Raw genomic sequence first — 24574 nt, forward strand, 5'->3', positions numbered from 1 at the left:
TATAAAAGCCTTCGGAACTCACTCTCAGAACACAGCCAGGCCAGCCCAACCTGGAGGTGGTCTCCAAAGGCGTCGGGTGGCCCAACCCGGAAACTCCAAAGGCATTTAAATGCCTTCAGAGCTCACTCAGATGGGGCTGTGGGCTGGTGATGGGTTCTGACAGCATTTAAATACCTTTGGGGCTTACTTCTGGATGAGGCTGTTCTAACATCTCCTGAACTCAGAAACTGAATGAACCGGAACCAGTTCAGGAAATAGAAAAGTTTGTGGTTCGTTTGATTAAACAAACCATGAACCCCAATGAACCACCATTTTCCTGGTTTGTGCCCATCCCTAGTCTTTATGCATTCTTTTAAAAAAAGATAAAGCAATTGTTTTGTTTTGCCTCTTACATTTTGTAATAAAGGATGCATCCAAGGATACTTCTGATAAAACATTCAAGCTGAAATTTATCTCACACCTGTTTTAGAAAAGGCTTTATAAAAACCATTGCTATTTGCTTTTGTAATTTCTTGTCTTGAATCACATAGAAGTGAATGATAACTAGAATCAGGGGTCATTTCCTGCAGGAGCGCACAGGAGCGGAGCTCCTGCAGTAAAGAGCCCAGGGGGTGGGCACATGCAACAAGCCACACCCCCTGCTCCCAGCAGCCCTCAGTCAGAGCAAGAAGCAGCCTGGTAAGTTGCAGAGCCCCCCCCCCAGGTCTAAAACAGTCCAGTGGCACTTTTAAGACCAAGTTTTATTCAGGTACAAGCTCTCCCTCCTCTGTGAGGGCAGATCTGCACATTCCCCCCCCCCAATAGCTAGTAATCCAAAACAGTCCAGTGGAGCCTGAGTGGTGGGTGTTGCCTTCTGACATACTTCCAGTGATGTCAGGGGGTGTGGCATATGCAAATAAGTTATGCTAATGAGTTATGCTAATGAGCTCCTGCACCTCTTTTTCTATGAAATGACCCCTGACTAGAATAAAATAATGCTGGCAAATATAAGTTATACTACCTTAAAATATACTCACTGAAGTATTAGTGTGACTAATCGAATGGCTTCTACAGCAACATCATATTCCTTATCAAGCGTCATTGATACAATGCGATCCTGAAAAGCAGAGAGATCATACATGTTTCCAGGAGAAACTGCTGAAATTGTAAATTATATGGGGTTGGATTAAAGGACTTCCTACTGGTAAATGAGGAGTCTTCCTCTGGAATTGTCCCTGGATTCATCCCATAACATTTACATAAGTCTTTCTATTACATATGACACTGAATTGCTTCCCAAACACTGCAAGTACAACAGAAAAATACCTTCAAAAGCCATATACTAAGTACTACTTTTGTTACCTCATTCTTGTTGCCTGTTTACCTTGAAAGTCCTATACCTGATTCCTACCTGACCATTTCCCCATAAAGTTAAATAGAACAGTTTGTTATTTTTGAACTACCATCCTCCTCTCATGTGCCATTATCAAACCAGGACATCAGAAGGATTTTAGTCTCTCCTCTCAGTTCCCTAGGCTGGGTCAGCTTTTACCAATATACATTCAAACAAGAAAAAAAAAAAAGAAGGAAAAAGGGGCTGCACAGCCAAAAAGAAGACAAAGGGAGACATTGCGAGGGAGGGCAAAATCATCATGGCATGTTCTAGAAAACATAGCATATAAAAATACACCAAATCAATAATTAAAGTAAGGCAAATTTAAGATGTATGTGGTCTTAAAAAAAGTATACCTACCTTAAATCTATTCGTAAATAGCTCCAGCTTGGGAAACAACTCTCTGTTGGTGTACAAACTCTGCAAAGCTTTTAGACACTTCAATCTCACTTCACCTTGCTAAATAAAATAAACATAAACTAGAATTTATTAAAAAGTAATACTGCACAAAGGTACCAGAGATATAGCTACTCCTTTCAAATAATAAGTAGAAGGAAATTATCAAACTTATTTGATATGCAAAATGTCTTATTTTACTCATGGATTAGCTGTCATTCCATCAAATGTTTAGAATGACTTACAAGTTTTAAATCATGATTAAAATACATACAAATAAATTTATAAAAACAGAAGAGCAGCAAGAAACCAAACACTAAAATCAGGATTCAGAGAAAATTAATCAAAGCCTAAACTAAAAACACTCTAAAAGATAAAAGCCTTCTTTCTCCATGGAAATGAAAAACAGAAAGGGGAATTGGCAAGTATCTCTGGGAAGTTTATTCCATAGTACCCATACCAGATGCCAATGCCAAGAAAACCATTTCATTGAAAGTCCACAGTTCCCTATGATGGACCACAGCTCTATGATCTACCACCGTAAACGACACAAGGTTTCATTTCTAGAGTACCGGATGTCTGTATGAGAAGAAGGCATGAAAAAACTTCACCTAGAGATACATGTAATGTAGCACAAAGGGCTTAGAATCAGCATAATTAGAAATAATCAAATGCAACTATTGAATGAAGAATTGGGAAAGAAAGATCTACAAGAGACTCTCTGATTAGAATCATACCAGCAAATATCTGAAACTGGCAAAATTTTAATCTCATAAATGCAGCCAAATGTCAGACTTTTTAAATACTAGATGATATTCGTCTTGAATATTAGAATGAACGGTGCTGCGATAGCAGGAGAATGCCCTTATGCAGCCATTCAGTCTTATTCCAATACGGGGATCCTTTCAGAAATGTGGAATTATCATCTTATATTCTAACAGTGAAGTCAGCCAAATCTTTGGATACTTCAGTCTGGTGACTGGAGCTGTGAACAGGCAAGACAGATCTTTCCACAAACCTCAAAAGGGCCCCAAGGTTTGGAGAAAAATGAGAAATAAAAAATAATAATCTGATGTGTTAAAACCCAAAATGATAAAAGCAGCGCTTGTATTTTTAAAAACTGGATACCTTCAGTGGCTGTTGCTAGGCAACCACAGCATTCCAGACTTCAGTTTCTGTGAGTAAAAGGCAAAGGACAAGGGCTTTTTTTGGACTTTGAGGGCTCCTTGGACTCCTTGGAGCCAGGCCTGGCCTAGGGTTGCCTGTTCCAGGTTGGGACATTTCTGGAGATTCTGTGGTAAAGTCTGAGGAAGGCAGAGTTTGGGGAGGGGAGAGGCCTCAGCATGGTGTAATGCCACAGAGTCTACCCTCCAAAGCAGTAATTTTCTTCAGGGGCACAGATCTCTGTTGTCTGGAGTTCAGTTGTAATTCTGGGGGATCCCCAGATCCCACCTGGAGGTTGGCAAACCTAGACCTGGCAATACCATCTGAGTGACTTGATACCACCTGACTTGCATGACTCTGTCAACAGCAGCCACCCTATGAAAGCCAGTGTAGTTGTTAGAGCTTCAGAGTAGGGTCTGCAGGACCCAGGTTTAGATCCCCATCTTGCTGTGGAAGTTCACTGAGTGATTTTGGACCAGTCACATACTTTCAGCCTAACCTACCTCACAGGGTTGTTGTGCACATAAAAGGATAGAATAATGTTAGCTGCTTTGGTCCCCACTGTGGAGGAAAACTATGGTTTTCCTCTGTAGAGGCTACAAGGGGAAAGGAGATGGAAAACTGAAGACAGGGGGTAGATAAAGGTAAGTTGGCTGTTGGGTGGGAAGGAGATAGGGTTGTCAACTCTGTTGGGAAATTCCTGGAGATTTGAGGGGTGGAGCCTGGGGAGGGTGTGGTTTGAGGAGGGGTGGGACCTCAGACAGGTATAATGCTATAGACTCCACCCTCTAGGGGAATCAGAATTTTCAGCCTCCAGGTGAGGGCGAGAGATCACCCAGAATTACAACTGATCTCCAGATCCCTGGAGAAAATGGCTGCTTTGGAGGGGGGAGTTGATGGCATTGTACCCTCCTGAGGTCACGTCTCTCCCCAAACCTCACCCTTCTTTCTTTATTTATTTATTTGATTTCTATCCCGCCCTTCCCTGCATGCAGGGCTCAGGGCAGCTTACAATAATTAAACACAGATAAAACAATAAAAATGTTCTACATTTAATAATGCCGGCCACATGACCACGGAAAAGTCTTTGGACAGCATTGGCTCTTCGGCTTGGAAGCCTAGAGTTGGATTCGACAAGCTTTCAAGCAAGGGAAACCTTTACCTTTACCTTACAATTATATAAAATTAATCACACCAAGATGGCCCATAAACCTAGGAGAATGTTCCTATGGATCTATAAAAATGCCCAAGATTTATGGGCTGATAACAAAATTTGTTGACGGAGTCTGACTGACCCTCCCTCCACAATATTTCTAGTGATTTTTTCCCCTTTACATTCAGAAAATAGCATATTACAGTGACAGACTTCCACAGTGTCTTTGAAGGTCAATAAGAATTATAAGCCTGGGTATGTAGTGTTTCATTTTCCCATTCATCCCACTGGGAGCTGATCATATATCAATAATCAGCTTAATTAGTAAAATAGGAAGTGAGAACAAGAAATGAACCAGTGGGGCACAACCGCTCCCCATGTACCCTGAGGAGTACATGAAATCTGAAGTGGTCCAGGTTTACTAAAATTTTTTACAACTTCTGAGGTAAAAATCAACACATAACACTTGCATAAAATCTTTAGACCAACAGTCATGAAAGCCACCAAAGCCACCACTTCTCAGCTGCTTCTCTCTCCCACTACATCCCTGGTCAGCCAACTGCTTGTTCTTCCCCTCTCACAACTTGGCTCAAATTCCTAGAACAGACAGCTGCCATTCTTCTCTCCTCTCAAGTTCTGCTTCCCAAGCTTCCTATCACAGCATATTGCTGTGTGTGACAAATAGTGGGAAATGGGATGCTCTTATTTTGAACTGCCAAGGAATGTCATTTAAATGGCTTGACAGTTACAAACATTTTTCAAGCAAGTTGAGCCATCCTATTCCACTGCTTCCTTCATTAACTACACTATTACTGGCTTCAATAATTGGTTAGAATTACTTTCCTCTCTCTGTTTTATTAAACAAGTTCTCCAAGTAGAAATGCCAAAATTGATTGAGATAGAAAATGCAAAGCTTTATGTTCATTCTTAAAATGAACTGCTATTCAGGTTGTTGTTTTTTAAAATTACGGCTACAACTCAGAATACTCTCCCCCACCCCTCAGTTTCAAGGTCTTCTACACTTTCATCAGAACCTGTTCATTTTTAAAATCAGAAAAGGCATATGCAGGTCTATAGACAAAACCTGGCCTGTTGAAGCCAGCCTACTGACAAAATGCTCTGCCATAGTCATCCCTTTCTATTAATGGACAGGAACACGAGAAACATCTTACTATACATTTTAATTCTATCCTTTCTCCAGAGAGCTCAGGACAAAATATATGGTTCTCTGCTTCTCCCTTTTAATCTCACACTCATATAATAAATTAGGCTGAGACACAGTAACTGGCCTAAAATCATCCAGCAAGCTTCATGGAAGTCTCGATCTGAAACTAAGTCCTCGCTGAACCTCTAACCACTACATCACAATGGTTCTCCATCAGCAGTGGCAAAAGCATACGTTTTCAGCTTCATGGCAACCAGGGTAAGAAACAATCAACTACAGATTGGTGTTAGGCAACTTCATTAATGTCTTTTATTGCTTCCAATGCTTAATTAAAATGAATCAAAAGGGGATCATTTGTGGGCCCTATCACGTACCCTACCCTTAACCTGGTGACAACAGCAACAACAGCAACACTTTTACTACCACCCTCAGTGAACAGCACAGCCAGAGGTACTCTGAGCACTATGTGATATGCGTTTGTGAGAAGAAATGAGGGTGGGCCTCCAATCTGATATTCAGGTCTAGAGCGGCCCACTGGCACATCTTGTTATTAAATTTTAAAGAACCCCATGTCTAACATGGTATAAGAGTCTCATGTTATCAGACTAGGATTATTATCCAAAGAACAATAACTGTGGCTATCAGAGCACTGCAGAGTAACTGTCTGAATGTGCATCAAAGTAAGTACTAACAAAAGACTTTCTTAGTAGTACTCCATTATTCTGCTTTGCTGCCATAGTGCCAGAAACAAAGGATCACATTAAAGCATAGGAAACTTCAAACAAGATTGAAATCAAACTTCAAACAGGATCGAGACTAACTATATATTCTTAAATCTGAACGTACTCATATTTCTGTAACAAGCTATGTTTATGTATAATTATAATTACTTTATGATTCTGAGAATTGCTCCTTGCAAATTAGTGTAATGAAAACACAGGATATAATCTGAAAGATAAAAACCCTCCACTTACATGTTTCTTAAAATTACAAATGAAGATACTCGTGCTAGAAACTTTTCCCTCAAATGCCATTTAAAGTAACATCTGCACAACAGACTGTATAATGCTCCACGCTTTGTTCAAGAAGTGAAGAAAATAGGGGAAGACAGAAGCTTATTAATAATATTGCACATAAATGAACTAAAATAATTATGATGTAATTATGTATAATATAAACACCAAGAAGATAAATACAGGAAAAGGGCATATTTTGACAGGAAAATCTATTTTACTGCAGGCCACACTTACTCTATCATGAAGTGTCCAACCAACATACTTTAAATAACTATCATTCAGGAAGGCATCACTGTACATTTTCATCCATACTCCGATTTCTTCAATACAAACAGCTCTAATCTCTGCTATAGCATCACTGTGAAAAAAGGGAGAATTCAGTTAACCGGCTTGCTTCATTTCAGTGCATGGGTGAATGCATACATGTAATAAAAGGCCAGTTCCCAATATTCTGTGTTATGTTTATTCTTGAGAACCCAGGAACAGAACCCACAATGAAACTATGCAGACATGACAAGGCTTGATGATTCGGGTTTATCCCCAACTGAATGATGTTCTCAACTGGACTCCTTTATTGTCTTACACATATATATGAATAGTTACCATTCATTCCTATGGGGAAATATAAAGTGCTGTACTGAGGACAACAGAACTGTGGAGAGAATGCCTGGATACCACTTAAACATTGGGTGGTCTGCAGACAGGCACTGTAATAGGGGATGTGTTCCATAGCAGAAGGAATTCTAGACTTCAATAGCTACAATCTTAAGATGACTGAGTGATATTTCTGAAGGTCTCTTTTGTCTTGGGAGTCTGAGCTTCAGTTGGTTAGAAAGCCCACCAGAACAGTAAGGGAAGGGAGTCCAGCCTGACAGAACCAACAGAGAAGCCAAACATAACCCAGCACCAATGTGGCACTGTAAGCCCAACAGAACCAATGTCAAACAAGAGAATCCCAGCAGAACCAACCTGGCAAGCTCACCTAATGTATGGTCACATTTGCCTGTGAGAGCTGTCTCCCTCTCTCCTCCCTCCCTCCCGTTGCCTGGGAAATCTGCAAAAAGCACCCCCAAGTTTGGAACTTTAAAACACTGACCCTGGATATTCCTGAATACTTCTGGGAATATTCAGAATTGGGATACCAGTATTGCTGGGATCCCCAAATATCAATCCAGATCCCAAATATATATAAAAAAATACCAGTGAGTTATTTTCAGGTATATATTCAGATGGAACTCATAGCAGAAGCCACCAAGCCGATTCTTGAGCAACTTGTTGGTATTAACCATCAGTTTGCCAAGATAAATCAACAACTCGTGTCCCGACAGCTACAGTTGGCAACAATAGCAGAAAAGATGGAACAGAGGGCTGTCAAAGCAAAAGAGATGGACACTAAAACTAACAGCGATCTCAAAGAGATAAGGAGAGAAAGCATGAGAGAAACAGAAAAGATTTACAAGGACTTAACTCCTTCCCGGCAGATGTTTTTAGAAAGTGTCGTCTTAAATTCAGCTGATAGAAAAGAGCTTGAACCTGACCTCAAGATCAAGAAGCCTGTGAGATGCCACTGGGCCCCGAGGATGAGACCAAGAAGGAAGAGGCTTAAGATTGGCGGTGTTATCCCTTTGGAGACGGAGGAGGGTTGCAGAATTTCGAGTGAACGTCTAAGACAGCCATCAAGACTTTAGAGAGAATTAGCATAGATGTAAAGGTGGAAGGACTCTGAAAATTGCCCTTACGAAGAGAGCTGGAGGAGATGCTCTGGAAATCTTCTCATAACAAGTAATAAACTAACACATAAGCTTAGAAAGACAGGATCTCACAAAGTATATTGTTTATTAACAGTTCCCCCCCCCCCATTACTAACTGCAGTCTAACAGGGTAATGATCTCCTACTCTTGGGTTTTTAGTTTAGTGTGGGTTACTTTTCTTTCTCCTTAGTTGTAGCTCCCCTTCCCTTCTTTTCTTTGTAGTTTATGTAGTATTGTAAAAAATAAAAAAATCCCCTTCGGGGGTCTTAAAAAAAAGAGATTGGATTTATACCTCCCCCTTTGCTACCCAAATGAGTCTCAAAGTGTCTTACAATCTCCTTTCCCTTTCCCTCCCCACAACAGACACCCTGTTAGGTAGGTAGGGCTGAGAGAGCTCTTGAGAGAACTGCTCTTGAGAGAACAGCTCTGAAAGAAGTTATGACTGACCCAAGGTCACATCAGCAGCTGCATGTGGAGGAGTGGGGAATCAAACCTGGTTCTCCCAGATTAGAGTCTGTGCTCCTAACCACTACACCAAACTGACTCTCTATGTGTATGCCTAGGGGGTGATGTAATGTCATCGACTTGGTTCTTTCCTAAAGTGATGCAACAGGCCAGAACTTAAAACTGTTGTGGGGAAGAAGGCTGGGTTGTTGGGACTATTAGGGATGTGCACCAGAAAAAAAGTCAGCATTTTTTAATTTGGATTATGGGGAGGGCATAATTATTTGTATTCTGTATTATTCTCCAATATTGGTTTAGAATTCAAAATCAGTTTTTTCCCCAGAGTTCTGATCCATTATTCTAGGGTGCTAGAGTGGCTGTTTTGCAAACAAATGACACCAGAATCCCAGCAGAGTTTGTGCTGCCTCTCCACTAGAAATCCCACAGGTTTCGTGTGAATGTGGGCCCCTGAACAACGAGTCTTCAGCTGCCCTTCATAGTTCCCTAAGGGGAAAAAAATCCCATGCTTTCTCCAGGGCAAAGAATAACCAAACACACAAGAGCAAGCAACCACTGGCCCAATGCCTCCCAATGTAAACAAAACCAACAAGCCTAACAGAATCCATGTAAAACCAGAGAATCACAGCAGAACTACAGGCCACTGTGGCAAGCTCAAAACAGCTAATGTTAAACCAGAGAATCCAAGCCAAACCAACTGAAGCAAGGGAAGGGAGTCCAGCCTGACAGAACCAACAGAGAAGCCAAGCATAACCCAGCACCAATGTGGCACTGTAAGCCCAACAGAACCAATGTCAAACAAGAGAATCCCAGCAGAACCAACCTGGCAAGCTCACCTAATGTATGGTCCCATTTGCCTGTGAGAGCTGTCTCCCTCTCTCCTCCCTCCCTCCCGTTGCCTGGGAAATCTGCAAAAAGCACCCCATGGTCATGTGGCCGGCATGACTAAACACCAAGGCACACGGAACGGTGTTACCTTCCCACCAAAGTGGTACCTATTTATCTACTTGCAATTTCTTGCTTTCGAACTGGGATACCAGTATTGCTGCGATCCCCAAATATCAATCCAGATCCCAAATATATCCAAAAAATACCAGTGAGTTATTTTCAGGTATATATATTCAGATGGAATATATCTAACCACTACACATATGATTGCTTAAAGATCACATAGTGGAGATCTACTCACTATATCTGAATAAATGAGATCTAGTCCATAAAAACGTATGCTAATAGTGCCACAATGCTGCTTATTTTTGGTAAGCAACCTACCCATTTATAAATTGTTTCAATGAACCTAACACAGGGGGAGAAGCTATATCGTAGTGATGTTGTCCCCAAGATCAGAAATGCTCTGTGCATAGTGTCAAGAACTGGATGAAGAGAGGAATCCAAAGGTACTGATTGGTACTGGTAGAAGAGCAAAAACTGTAGCTGCAGAAAGAGGCTCCAGAGATGTTGGAAAGGCATTGTGTGATCCCAAAGACATGACTGGTAGAAAGCTGTAGAGGGAAAGCGTGCACATAGGTCGGTGTTGCTTTGCCTTCTCCCTTCAGTTCTGAAGTATGATGCCAATACTTGGATTTTGAAGCTCTGAGATTTTAGCTCAGCTCTAGAGAAATGAAGCTATAGCATCAGAAGGTTAAATGTAAGTAGGGCCAACGGTAATTTTGAGACTGAGTAGATGGGTTTAGCTAGTACCTGGGCCATTTAATCTGATACCCACAAAATATATTATCTCAAGATAGCTCTGAGATGAATGGCGTGGTTGCAGAAAGCCTACTTAGTGAAGCACTAGCAATGTGTGCCTTAGGATCCTTCCCTGGATATTGGGGCTACCCTAGCTGGCAAACATCAAGAACTTTTAAATGAACATTGCTAATATGCAGACTGACAGTCAGGGGCAAGTAAAAAGACCTGCTCTCCTCCAAGGAATCTGAAAGACTGGAGAGAAGAAACAGTGGAAAGAAATAATGTGGGTTTTTTTTATGATACTTCTCCAATTGATGAGGTAGCACTCACTGATACAGCTACAACAGTCATATAGAACTGAATGTCCCCAAAAAAACCAAGAATTAGATGGAAATATTTACAAGGGGGAAAAAAGAAAGAGGGGGTATGGGACTTCCAAACTGGGAATTTTATTATCAAGCTGTGGCTTTAACCTGGATTAAAAACTGGATAAAATTTGAAGATAGAAGAACTTTAAATCTAGAAGGACATGACCTCAAAATGGGTTGGCATGCCTATATTTGGTATGACAAAGGTAAAGTTCATGCAAATTTCCATCAACACATAATTAGGGGGTCTCTGATAAAATATTGGCGGAATCTGAAAGAAAAATATTATAAGAAAATACCACGGTGGGTCCCTCCACTTGAAGCATTTATAAAACCAACCCTTCTGACTAAAGACAAGATAGAAACATATGAAAATATATTAGATAAAAAAGACAAGATTAAAAATTTGGACATAGTAATGAAGCATTTAACATGGTGGGAAAGTACACAATTAAAATCTATATACAGTAAAGATAAAACTACGGGATTCTATACGGGAAACAATGAACTAGATAAAATATGGTTGTCAACCAGTGATAATACAAAAAGTCTATACCTTTCTGATAGAATGATATTTGCAAGATGAGATGGTTAAACCCTCAATGGTAGCATGGATGAAAGATATGGGCTACACCATAGACATTGATGACTGGTTCAAATATGGAAGACTATGAGATATCTCAGTTCAACAGCATATAAAGAAAATTTATATAAGATGTTTCATAGATGGTATTGGTCGCCAGATAAAATTGGGAAATATGCACCCCAAACTTCAAAGAATTGCTGGAAATGTAAGAATAATATAGGAATGTTTTTTCACATGTGGTGGAAATGTTGTAGGATGCAAAAGTTTTGGAAAATTATAAAACAGATAATATTAGAAATGATTAATATTAATGTGGATTTGTACCAGAAATATACTTGTTAAATATTATTCCAGACAACCTGGATAGAGAAGACAGATACTTATTAACATATATTTTAACTTCATCAAGTATTATGGTAGCCCGATGTTGGAAATCAGATAAATTACCCTCTAGATTAGATATAGTAAAGAAATTGCTGGAAAAAGCCGAATTGGACAAACTGACTGTGTTATTACGTGGTAAAGACCAGACAATGTTCCAAAGAAGGTGAATAAGAGTATATAATTGGTGGGATAAACACATTGTATGTAAGACTCCAAAGATATGATAATGTTTACATAAAAGTGCTTTTGGCTGTTTAGTGAAACTGAATAAATAAAGTATTAAAAAAAAGAAGAACTGAATGTGACAGGGTGGCTCTGCCCCTCTAGGCACACACATTGGTGTTATCTTGGGAGATTGATCTGGCCACCACAACTGTTTCAAAGGGCCTGTGCAGCCACAAAATCACATTAGTGTGCTTGCACCAAAACCACAAAGAATCACCACTCTGTACAACATGGGGGTCACTGGTGGGGCTCAGCACCTTTCAGGACAATACTGGGCAGAAAATAATATGGTGCCACAGAATGTTGTTCTTGTCACTCTCATTTGTTTTAATAGGCTCCTGTGTCTTTTAAAGGGGGGGGGATCTGCATGTTCCTGGAAGCTGGGTCTTTCTGTAATATTCCAAAATGCTTTTCAGGGCCTGGAGAGGATGGTTTGCTTGGAAAAACAGGAGGAAAGGTTTAGAAGTGAACCTGTCCCCACATCTTGCTCTACCCAGCACCTCAATCATTTCCTCCCAACCCTGGCTGTCACACTTGGGTCAAAAACTTTAACTGACAACCAATGCAATTACTGTTTTGTTCCAATCGAGAATTCATGTTGCCTTGGTTAACAGAAAAGGTGAAGCAGCAAAACCCACCCACAACCTTTTTCAGAGGTCTGTTCTTTAGCACACAATGACTGAGGCTCATGCTGATTACCTTTGTCTCCATAACAATTCTTATCCAACTCTGAACGCATAGCAAAAATCCTGACTAGTTTACAGACCCCCACTACTGCTTTAGATAAATCGGTTCTATGCTAAAATCAATGTGGAGTTTTAGTACTCAGTCCTGTTGAATTTATAAACATTAAGCAGGATTCTCTCAACCATCATTTAGAAATTTGGAAAGGGATGAAGTGATGTGTCAGCAATAACACTAGACATGGTTCCTCCCACTTTAACCACTTTAATCTGCTCTGAATAATCCTGCAATCCATTTCTGGTCTCATCATCACAGTTAAGAGAGTCAAAGCATTCATTCTGCATGGGCCTTTCACATCCGCCCCCCCCCCCCATAGATTTACAGTCCAACAGGCATCCATTCTTCAATCTGAAATTTCAATCCAAGGCAACACAGACTACAAGTACTTCATAGTCCAGTCAGAAAAAGGGCATGCTCTAGATTCAATGTCCCGGAGTACCATCCTCTCTCACTTAATAACTGCAATTGGTTTTTTTCTTGCTTGCAGAAAAAATTAACACTGTGATACACACACACTGGCTCAGGAGCTGCATATGGCTCTTTCACTTGCCACCTATGGCTTTTCTGAAACTTTGGGAGATGGGAGAAGACATAATGAAGTGGGAGAAAACAGAAACAGCAGCATATATGAACTGATGACAAGCAAGTCAAGGAAGTGGTAGTATATGTCCAGCAATACTGGCTGGCAAATGGCATTTGTCGTAATTCCTTATGCTTGTGGAACTTTTCTTTTTCAGCAGGTGCTCCTGCTCCTGCTCCAAACATGTGTAGACACACATGCACAGTAGGGGGAGTTTCCTGCTCCTGATGTACACCATTCCTTCTTGCCCCTTCCCTGGGCTAACTCAATAGTGCTTGTTGCTAGCAGGGGACTGAAGCCTCAAATAGTGAAATTCACTTTGAACATTCTACAGACCTATCTTGCTGAACTCCACCACAAACAGTTGTCTTCTTGCTGCTTGGGGGCAAAATAGATTGACTGCAAGATCCTGATGGCTGCTTGTACCCTGTCAAAGGACATGCAGCTCTCTGACCCTCAGCCTTATACATGCCCTAGTTGGTCTTATTTTAAGGCAGGCTCTTTAAATTTAAAAGTTACAGCGCTGAAAGCCCCCCCCCCCCAAGTTACAGTGTGGCTCTAAAAGTTTCTCATTAACTTGGCATCTTTGTCTGGAGCTGCCAGCCCTTTGTTAGCTCCATGTGGCGATGGCAGCCATTAAGATGCTGTTGCTCAGGTGTGAGAAGTCCTTCCTCCAGACAAAATCTGCCAAAATGGACCCGACTCCCTCCATGCCAAGTTATTTTTTTTCTCCTTTGATCACATTCCAGCTAAGGTGTAAACTGGCCATCCCATTATCTTCAGCTGAGACAGCCATTTGCAATTATAAAGCTTTGATGGCTGGATCCAACAAAGCAGTTGACAGGATGACCAATACTTGGGAGCAATCTGACATCCCCCTTCCCACCTGTCATCTGCCAAAAAGAAATAATTTTTTTAAAAACCAAGTGTGACTATTTGCAAGCTGCAAACCCTCACAATATTGGTTTGTATTCCTGACGTAAAGGCCATTTCTCCACAGTGTTCATATAGTATGTACCAATAAGTCAGGGCTTCATTTGTGTCAGACTTGTTGCTAATGCAGGGTTTATAAATTTTATTTATCTTATAGCCCACCTTTCTCATTGACACTCAAGGTAGATTACAGAGTACAGAGAAATAAAAGAGGAAAAATGTAATCATACAATATAGGGTATTGAATCAATAATGCAACTGGACTAAGAATACAAAATTGAACAATGAAACCAACAATGTGATCACACAGTTTAAGAAATACAATAAACAAAAATGCAATAAGCCTACAAATACAAAATCAAATGACAATATGACAGCAAACTGCCCAGACTGGCAATACTAGTGTTTCTGAGCATATTCAGAGAGGCTTCTCCTAATTAAGAGTCCCCAGCTAGTCTTCATTAATCCAAAACCAGGGCCACAATTCAACAATGAATTATAGATATTCTTGGTCGATCGTGGTTCATAATTTGGTGGTAGATTGTGGTCTAGGGTTGAAAGCTTCTGGGCCAGAAACTAGAGTGTCATATTTTTAGATTGTGTTGACCCTAATGCACAATTCTTCAAGGGCAATCTTCCTCGCAAGTAAGTGCCATTTTATTCAATGGGCTTACTCAGGATTTCAGCTTTTTTTTTGGGGGGGGGGTAATCTTTTGACTCCCACAGCCTCCCAAGAGTTGTGTGACAAGCTCAAATTATACAGGTAACTAACTCTGAGCATGGCTCCTTCAGCTGGTAGTGATTCTGAATGTGGCTCTCCAAAAGCTACGGAGTGAGTACCACTGAATTAACACACTGAAAATGCACACACCATAATTTCCTTCAGTTCAACAAGCATTTCTATAACACTCTCATTATTAGTGCTTAGGCTGGTCTAATGTTTGTTAGCATTTTGACAACTTTCTTTTCAACTGTTCTGTTAATTGCTCTGGAAGAGGTTTGTCTGACTGAATACTGCTTCATTAAAGGTGCATATGATTAAAGAGCTTCAGGCTTTTTCACAGAGATTACGATTATGAAATCTATTGAAATCCATGAAAGCTAATACTACAATAAATTTGTCAGTCTGTTCAAGCAAAAACAAAAGAGGAGTCTTGGCCCTTTAAAGACTAACCAAATATCCTACTGAAATCTGTATGCCTGATTTTTCTACCTCAAATATTTTGCTTTACTTATAAGGTCATTTAAAGTAGCATCTATATAACATTTTAAAAAACAACTGATACTGTGCAACACACATTAAAGAAAAAATTATAACGATGCTAAACTTGGCAGGAATGTTTGCTATTCATGAGAAATAATTCTGTCATTTTAAATGATTAAGCAGAAGATCATTACTCAGATATGATCATGCCTTTCTTTCACTTACCGATATCTATGGACAAATATACCCTTGAAAATAGAATTCATCATATTTTCAATTTCATCTTGATTTTCTTGTAACTGTAATAAAAATTAAAGCCTGAAATACTGTTGACATTTTGATAATTTTCAGTGTCATATTCTCAGATACTCTTCTCTTAAATATGTTTCAGTTAAGTTTGCGATTTTCTTTTCTAAAACCACATCTAAGTTATATATTTTCATAGTAAACATTACATTTTGACATCACAAGGTCAGCCCATTTTATTAAAAATGTAGTTGCTACACACTGATTTCACATCAAAAACATATGCTGCAATTACTCAAATCATACCAAGTTATTCTTTGATTATTCAAAAAAGTAGTAAACTTTTAGCCAAAACTTCACCATATAGTAGCTTTTTGTTTATCAGTACTACAGATAATTTGGGTTTATTCAACATCATATGCCCTTGGAGACTGGCAATTTGCTCATTTAACATATTAAATTTTAATTTAAAGATGGATTAACGTATCAGCTCTTCTTAGGACTTATTGTATGTTATCGAATCTTATTAAATCCAAGTCAGTTACAGATACATATCCTTCTACTGGCAAGATCCCAATGGTGACCAGAAATAAACTGAATAATTTTAAAGCTTGGAGAGTCAATTCCTTTAGATGTAAGTATTGAAGGAATCAAGTTAAAGGACCTCTGCAACTTTTCAATCTGCCAATATAAACAAGATGTGAAACTATTAGAATGTAGGTGGGGTTTGGGAAAGCTTTTTTGAGGGAAAATACAAGTTGTTGATTTAGTTTCTAAATTGTCTCAATTCAAGAACTTACTACTGTTCATTCACCTAAAAGTGATTTTCAAACAGCATCCCCCAGGGCACTCTCAAGTCATCTAAGACCACAATGAAAGTAATAGCAGAAGTGCTAAAGGTTTGAAATTTTAATTTTATGCTGAAAGGGCGACCAGTTTATTAGTTTAGAACCATATTTAAACAGGTATCTACAGCTACACAGTCAAATGCAGTAGCATGGTTTTAAATATATTTCTGCATGATGGCTGTAAGATAAGAAATTTTGGTGCTCTGGAAAGGGAAACTACAATACAACACGGTTTAGGAGCCACAGATCTAAAATTACCAAGACCAGCTTCATCAATTAATCAAGCCAGGGGAACTGATGTCAGCATAGAAATATTACACCCAGTTCAGTGTTTTCTTAAGTAATCGGCAATGCTGATACTTTTTCACTGGACAGTCTAGTTCAAAATGCGTAATTTGAAGTTGAAATTGCTGAGGTTTCAAGCAAATTTCTAGCTATTGTTATGCAGTAGATTTCTAGGACTTTCAATGTTAGTAATGTCTGATGGAAGATTTCAGCAGCTAATGTATTACCCCTTTAAGCAATAACCAAAAAATGAAGAACAGGGTTGCTCCAGTAATGTTGAGCCAACAATAAAAGAGTGTTACCTTTGCCTATTCAGAGTGATTAATGTATATGCTCAGTCCTAACAAATCTCAGTTACTTACAAATTAGAAAACAAGAAGATATACAATATGTGCCTTTGGGAAATTCTGTGCATGACTTTCCCTGCCTAAACATTTTATGTTCTTTTTCACTGTATAAAAAAATGGAGTACAGCTTCTAACTCATACTATGTGAGACACAGCAAGTATTCAAGAATTCATTCAAATGTTTTTTCCCTACTAAATAAACAGATTGCATTCAAAATTCACATAACAATCCTGTCCCATATTTGCTGTTTCTGTGCACTGTTGGCAAGAGTTGTAGGCACACCACATTACTGTAAGTTTGTCAGATACTCAACTGAATCTTCTTCAGTAAGATTATGTGCCTCTTTCTTTAAAATAGAATCAGTTTTATGTAATCAATATTCTTCTGCTATTTTTATAAAGCATACTGCATAACAAGGAGGCAACTTTAACCTACTGACCTCTTTCCGTTTCTGAAGGAGCAGCTCCAGTCTTTCATTGGCTCTTTTACCAATCATTTTGTTCCTCTCAGCTTCATACTGCCTCTGTGTATTATCCTGATGAATACTCAGGTTTAAGGCAACATTCACAAGAGCAGTCATAAGCTTCATAGCTGGGAAAAATATAAAAGAAAGATTTCAGGTATTTAATACCTGAAATCAGCTGAAATTTAAAGTGTCCTTCATTTCCATGTTTCCCAAACACTTTTTGATCTGGTCAACAGTGTTTCCCCTACATTCAATTTGAACTTCTACAGGACTCTTACAGAAGAAAATAAAAGGGCTTCAATGGAGGACATCACGGAAGTGAGGGGAAAGCATATCCCCTGCCCAGTACTTTATTATTGCAAAAGCCTAACCCCTGCCCAGTACTTTATTATTGCAAAAGCATACAAGACATCTATCTTAAATGAAGAAATTGTTCATATAGACTAATCTCAATGTATTAAAAAACAGTGAAGCTGAATAATTTTGAAAGCCAGACGTCTTCAATGGCCCTTTTTTGGGTGCCCTCACCATCTAAGATTAGATGGGTGGGAACCCAGGAAAGGGCCTTCTCAGTCATAGAACCAAAATTATGGAATTCTCTCCCCGAGGAGATTTGTCAGTCACCCTTGATCACTGCCAGCAATTAAGATTTTTCTGTTTCATTTGGCATTCCCTCAATGAACCTCCTTCCTGTCTATGTGTTTGCTACCTTGGGGACCCTAAGTTGGGCAGAAAGGTGGTATAAAAATGTTTGAATTAAATACATTTCACATTTACTTACCAGCAAGTGTACTGGTATGCCTGAAAGCCCGGACCTGCGAATCTGACAATCCAGTCAGAAGTGAGATCACGGTGTCCATCATATATTCATCATAAATGATGCTGTATTGACACTGTCGTATTAGAACGCCTATGAATTCACAAAAGTTTGATCGAAATTTTTTCCACTGTGGCCCAGGCATGGTGAGTGGGTAATCGCCACTATCCTAGACAGACAAAAAGCACATACTACATTTATCACACATTCAGCTTTCAGCTTTGTAAAATGAAGTTGAAGAGGATCCAACTATGAAGTCTTACACAATTATTTATTTCCTTGCATTTAGTTATCATAGGTGACCAGACATAGTGAAAAACATCTTCAGTTCAATAAGATCACAGTGCATTCCTTGGTTACCATGCATCATTCCTTTTCTGCCTTCAATTTTTGTATGTGCAGTGACTGGCATTACTTAGATCAGAGGTGTCAAGCTAATTTGTTACGAGGGCTGGATTTGACATAAATGTGACTCTGTTGGGCTGGACCACGTATGCCATAAAACATAATGCCAGGTACCGGAGATAGAAACTGTATAAAGGACAGCAGCTGGTAAGCTCTGAGTTGGTGTATCCTCACTGCAAGGCCCCATGGGCTGGGAGGAGGGTGCAGAGGAAAACCCACATAGGCAGACTGGAGAGGTAGCAGTACAGCCAGTGTGGGCAGATGCTCCCATGATGCTTGACTGCTGCAGACGAGGTTGTTCTGCCATGCTGAAGCCACAATGGAGTGGCTCCACCCATCCCCCCACTTCATCCCTTGCATCAGTTGCTTGCGAGCCGCATAAGAGCCCTAGGCGGGTCGGATCCGGCCCACGGGCCTTGTTTGACACCCCTAACTTAGATGCTCCTTTGCCTTCGAAGATGGCTATGTAAAAGAAATAGGATGCTATTTGTTCTTGCCCTGAAGAAAACAGACTGCAGGTGATTCCACATTGTGACAGGTCACGTGAACAAATGCTTCTAGATTAAGAATCTTACCAAAGATTGGATTTATGGTGTTTTCTATTTGATATGTTTTGCATCTGGTTCCATCCCTTTGACATTCTAACTTTCCTTCCACTTTCCATACATTAGGAATGGGCTGTGGTTCAATGGTAGATCATCTGCTTTACATGCAGAAAGTCCCAAGTTTGATCCTTACCCATCTCCAGTATAAAGGATCAGGTATCCAGGTAGTAACTGACATGAAAGATCTCTGCCTGAGATCCTGGAGAGCTAATGCTAATCTGAGTACAGAACACAACATTGAAGGACTAATGGTTTGATTACGTGTAAAGCAACTTCATGTGTTCATATTGACCCTGTGCCTGGGCCTGCAGTGGTCACTAAACTTCCACAAACCAGGACTCAGCTATAGAAAAAAGAGGGAACTACAGGAAAACCGGCCAGACTACTCAGCAGCCCCTCAGCATGACTGAAGGGTCATGTAGTATTATCCAAGTCCTATACAAGTTTCCCAGTGGAACACAACATGAACACACACTCTTGACAGATATAACAGCTCAGGCTGATATATGAGTTGTGAATTCTGGAATGTATAGGTATGGTAAAAACAGCAAAAAGGAAGGTTTTATTCCAATTTAGCAAAAGTTCACCAAGAGAACTTTGTTCTCTTTGTTGTTTGAAGTTATATTTGTACACTTGCCCTCAAGACCAGATATTTCTGATTTTGTAACACCACGTTGTTCTATTCATTTCAGATAGACTGTTTATACTTTTTCTTTATGATGGATTGTTGCTCTGGAATATTTTTCTAACTGTTAATGTTAAGAAGAAAAATATGGACCAGTTCCTTAAATAGGCTCTTTGAGTCCTCTTCATCCAGGTACCCATGCAACTCTAATGGCCTGTTTTTATATTGCTACATTGTAAGCCACATCAAGCAGGACTCTGAAGAGTTGCCATAGAAATATCCGAAATAAATAATACCCCTACAAGCAGTATCATCTTAGGGGAAAAATGACAGTACCAAACAAAACAAACAACAAAACCACAGAAGGATCAAAGAAAGTATGAACCCCTACTGTTTATTTAATACAGGCTACTTATCTGGAGAAGGGGGCATCCTCACACTTAACCTACTCCAGAGAAGACTTAAGCAAGGAACAGCCTTCCCCAGGCACCACTGAGACAGGCAGCCCAACAAGAGGCTGTAGGGAAGGAGCAAGGACGAGGCCACACCTGAAAATGCACCACCAGCAGCCTCAGAGCCTGACTGGCCCACCACATACCTCAGATGGGAGGTGGGGCTCAGGTAGCGGGCTGCACCTGGGAACAGGCCAGAGGAGGAAACCAGCAGCAACTGGGCTCCTGGGTCCCATGCAAGAAGGCAGAGAAGCCTCTTGAAACCTCAGGGGAGGGTGGGGCAAGAGAGACAGCCCAGCCAGTGGCCAAGATTCCACCCAATCAACATGGGCCCACCACTGAAGAGAGAGGTTTTGGAAAGTTCAGGATTAGCCTACTCCTCTCCCCCAAACAATCCATTAGTAGGCTGGGAAGGCCAAGGAGGAATTGCTAGACCTGCTCCATGTTGGTTAGGTAGAGGTTGCTGGCTGGAGAGGTTCCAAGGGTGTTGCCAACCCCCCTTCCTCTCTGAATTCTGAGACCCCTCCTGAGGCAAGGCTGACATAAAGAAGGTCCTAGAGGGTACAATGGCCCCAGATGAGGAACAGCCAGATATTACTGAGTGCTTCAGAATAGAATTTGGTTTAGAATTTGTTCAAGGTTTGTATATATATGACTCCCTCTGTCCACCTAATTAGTCTTCTGATAGAAGTGATAATTCTAAGACCCAAGTAGTCACAGAGGTTATTCATTCTTCCAGCACTGAGGTTGGAACTATTAGAGAAAAGTATTCATTTGCAGACAGGTAGGCTGTCCATAAAAAGAATCAGTGCACTGATACAACAATGTTTACGATTCTATCCTGGAAAAGTTTTATATAAGTTTCTTATGGAATGTGAAGACAATCCATAGGAAAGCAAATCATGTCAGAAATAACTATTCAGTATAAAAATCTTCATATGTGTCATCTTCTTTACTGTTAGGAAAAGGTGAATAGGAGTGGGAGGGGGAGTTCAACATAACAAAGCTACTAACACAAGAACTGTGGTGGGCACAATCACACACCAGCTGCCACAGTTAGTGGAGCCAACCACAAAATGTCAGGGAGCAAAGTTACATACAACCCTAATAGTTATTCTTCAACATTTCAAGCAGAAGTTTTATTTAACAGGATGCCTTTTAATCTGGCACAGCCAATCAGATGTCTTTCTGGGCACAAGGCCTGCCCTAGCTCCACTCACTTTGCAAAAGCTCTTGGTGGGAACCAGGGAAGGTACTGGCAGGCACAGGTACCATATTGGGGAACCATGCTCTAGGAGACTGTTTGAAGGGGGAGGAGGGGGGCATGCTCAGGCTCCTAAGAGCTTAAAGAGACTAGGGGAGGGGGATCTCACAATTCTTCAACTGGTCCATGATTTCACATGAGCCCTAATGTTTCCTCTAACAGCAAACTTAGCAGCAGAACAGAAACACAACTATCTACAGATAAGGAAGGGGCTTCTCTACACTTAAAGGAATCTGAAGCTATGCAGAAAACTGACTAGGAACAAGGGGATGAATGAAATTTCCCAATTGTTTATTTGCCCAGCTATTCCTTGCAGACCTTCAGCTTGCGTAATCTAATAAATAACGTTTAACAGTTATAACAGAATACTGAATATTCTTTATATAGCAATGTTGCCTGAAATTTTCACTACAGGTTTTCTTTAAGGATTCTTTAATCATTGATAGCCCTCTATTTCTTCCAAACAATGCTTGAACATTTCCTTCCAAATTCTATATTCCTCCAAAGGGAAGAAATAAAAAAAATTAATTCATGTACATCTGGCCATATTATAGCACTAGTTAGCATCTAGGTAACTAATTCTCGTATCAGTTTCCTCTCAATTATCACCCACAAGTATAAATGAATAACTTACTCTTTCAACCAAAACAATTCCTTAAACGGGCTAATGTTCATCAGGATAAAGGCCTCTGAAGAATTCCCAGCATCCTTTAAACTAAAAGCTCAAAACGTTCCTTAATATACTGTACCTCATCAAATTCTTCAGTCATTTTCCTGATGATTTCCGCATTTTGCATGTTTCTAAACATTTCAATTCGTACAGTGCCTGTTGATAAAACCAGTAAGTGTTATTCATATAATATGGTTATATATGCATTTTACTCAAATATTTTGCTATATATTTGAAGCACAAATTAAGCCACAGACAAGAGAGGAGCTTCTGAATACTCAGGGGACTCCTCATAATGGTATGACGGCATATGTGGAAGTGTATCAGATTCCTTGTCCACACACACACACACACACACACACACACACCAATTTATGTCAAGTGGCCAACAGCAAAATGGTATTACTGTGAGGTGTTCCAGAATAGACAGGCTGGGCCTTCTAACACAGAACATTAAGGCAGAATATAAGACAGTTTAAAGAGAATGGTACTTCCCTTTTTTCCTTGCTAAGAGGACTAACGCTTGAGATATCATGAACTTTGAAACTTCTACACTATAAAATATGAGGAATAAAACACCTTGCCAAGCATCTTGCACAATGCAAACAAACAGAAAAAAGAACAATAAAGCAACCAGACAGGGGGGATACAACCCTATAAACCTTCATAAGACAACCTGAGAATAATATTCCTTGATCTGTAGGTGTCATGAAAGCAGGACGGTCAATCTGGAGGACAGACTGAAAACTCACTGGTAATACTGAGAAAGAGGATAACAATGGACACTGTAAAGTACTTTTATTTCCTGAAGACCGGGAACTAATTTTTTTTACACAAACAAAAATATGAGAAACAGAAAATAGTAGACAGGAGGTGAATTTCTCTCTAGGACTTATCAAAACCTCCTAAAAAGGCAGACTAAGAGTTTGCTCAGCTCTAACTGCTGTAATATGGGAGACAAATTCGGAATGCCACTTCTCTGGAAACATGGTGGTGATGGGCATATCAGTTTTTGCCTCTTCCTAAGAGCAGCCAATGGGATCTAACATAATGTCGGCAAGAGGGACAGGGTTGCCATCTCTGCCTTAGAATATTCCTGGAGATCTGGGGCAGTGCTTGGGGACAACGGAGTTTGGGGCAATGGAGGAGCTCAATAGAGATTCGATGCCATAATCTGCCCTCTGAAGCCTCCATTTCTTCCAAACAATGCTTGAACTGGCCTCTGTAGTCTGGAGATCACTGTAATTCCAAGAGAATGCCAGGCCCCACCTGGAGGTTGGCAACCCTAGGCTGACAGTTGAAAACGGTTAGTTTAGTTAGAAGGGGAAATGGCTGGGGGACGAAGCAGTAAGCTTGAACCAGCATGTAGCAAAAACACTAGTTTGACACTGACTGGAAGAAAACAAACTTTTAACAAAGAATCCCAAATGTCTGAACAGAACTATGGTTCAAACGTTTACGTATGGAGAAACTTTGTCATTGTCTACCTAATTCATTCCAATGTTGTATTTAAGCCATAAATAAAAGTTAAATCCTTGTTTATTTAACCCTGTGGGCTGATTACATATGGTCACAGGGAAAGAAGGATACACACACATCCAAACTAAGATCTCAGTCTCTCTGCATATATATATATAAATGGTGGCAGTGTGTGATTAAGGTAGTGTTCAAGTCCCAAAGTAAAGTGTCTGAGTGAGGGGTGATTCTTAAGAGGACCGGGCTACCCTGTCTGATAATGTCTTTGTGACTGAGAGAGAGGGGATCTTATGTATGAGGACTCTCTCTATATTTTAAAAGAGGCAAAAAGGGTGGCAAACTGTGGCTGTCTGACCTACCTACAACCCTGACCCTATTTGACAGAAGTTGCGGAGGGTGGTAGGGTCTATAAGTGAAAAGCAGGGCCCACAATGCTCAACTTGACCTCTGTCCATTGGGCGGAAGGCTCTACTCATATGTTCTGGAAACGGAGGTCATTTTCATAGCAGTAAGATATTAATCCAGCAGATAGAGGATATGCACAGCTAGATGAGAGATGTGATTTTGTCAACTCTTCCCTCTTGACTGCAGACCCCCCAAACCCCCTCATTTTGTTCATGGGGATCCCCTGATCCCCAGGAGCAACATTTCAGGGGTTATTTTGCATTGCAGAGGGAGACGGGCAGAAGAGAAATTTACACTATGCTGATGAAAATCTCTTCCACAGCATGTTTCTGTTGGATCCAAGCCATAATGAGATGTACAGCTCCTTGACTAAGAATGTAAATTTGTGCTAAATTGTTATTTTCTTGTACATATTGACCACACTTCTAACAATTAATTTAAAGGGACAATATACAAGCAGATTTCCA

The 24574-nt window shown here is 40.2% G+C and overlaps 1 protein-coding gene across 1 annotated transcript in view; it reads right to left on the minus strand.

The window, feature by feature from the left end:
- STAG1 (stromal antigen 1) overlaps positions 1-24574 on the minus strand; it is a 284176-nt gene that overhangs the window by 112760 nt on the left and 146842 nt on the right. The window contains exons 6-12 of the mRNA XM_015426863.1: positions 22306-22382; positions 18170-18374; positions 17362-17513; positions 15421-15494; positions 6501-6624; positions 1733-1831; positions 1017-1096 (exon numbers count right to left, since the gene is read on the minus strand). Of these exons, the coding sequence (XP_015282349.1) occupies positions 1017-1096; positions 1733-1831; positions 6501-6624; positions 15421-15494; positions 17362-17513; positions 18170-18374; positions 22306-22382 (811 nt within the window). The remainder of the gene's footprint in view (positions 1-1016; positions 1097-1732; positions 1832-6500; positions 6625-15420; positions 15495-17361; positions 17514-18169; positions 18375-22305; positions 22383-24574) is intronic.

This window comes from Gekko japonicus, unplaced genomic scaffold (assembly GCF_001447785.1).
Source record: "Gekko japonicus isolate JY-2015 unplaced genomic scaffold, Gekko_japonicus_V1.1 scaffold14, whole genome shotgun sequence".
NCBI lineage: Eukaryota > Metazoa > Chordata > Lepidosauria > Squamata > Gekkonidae > Gekko > Gekko japonicus.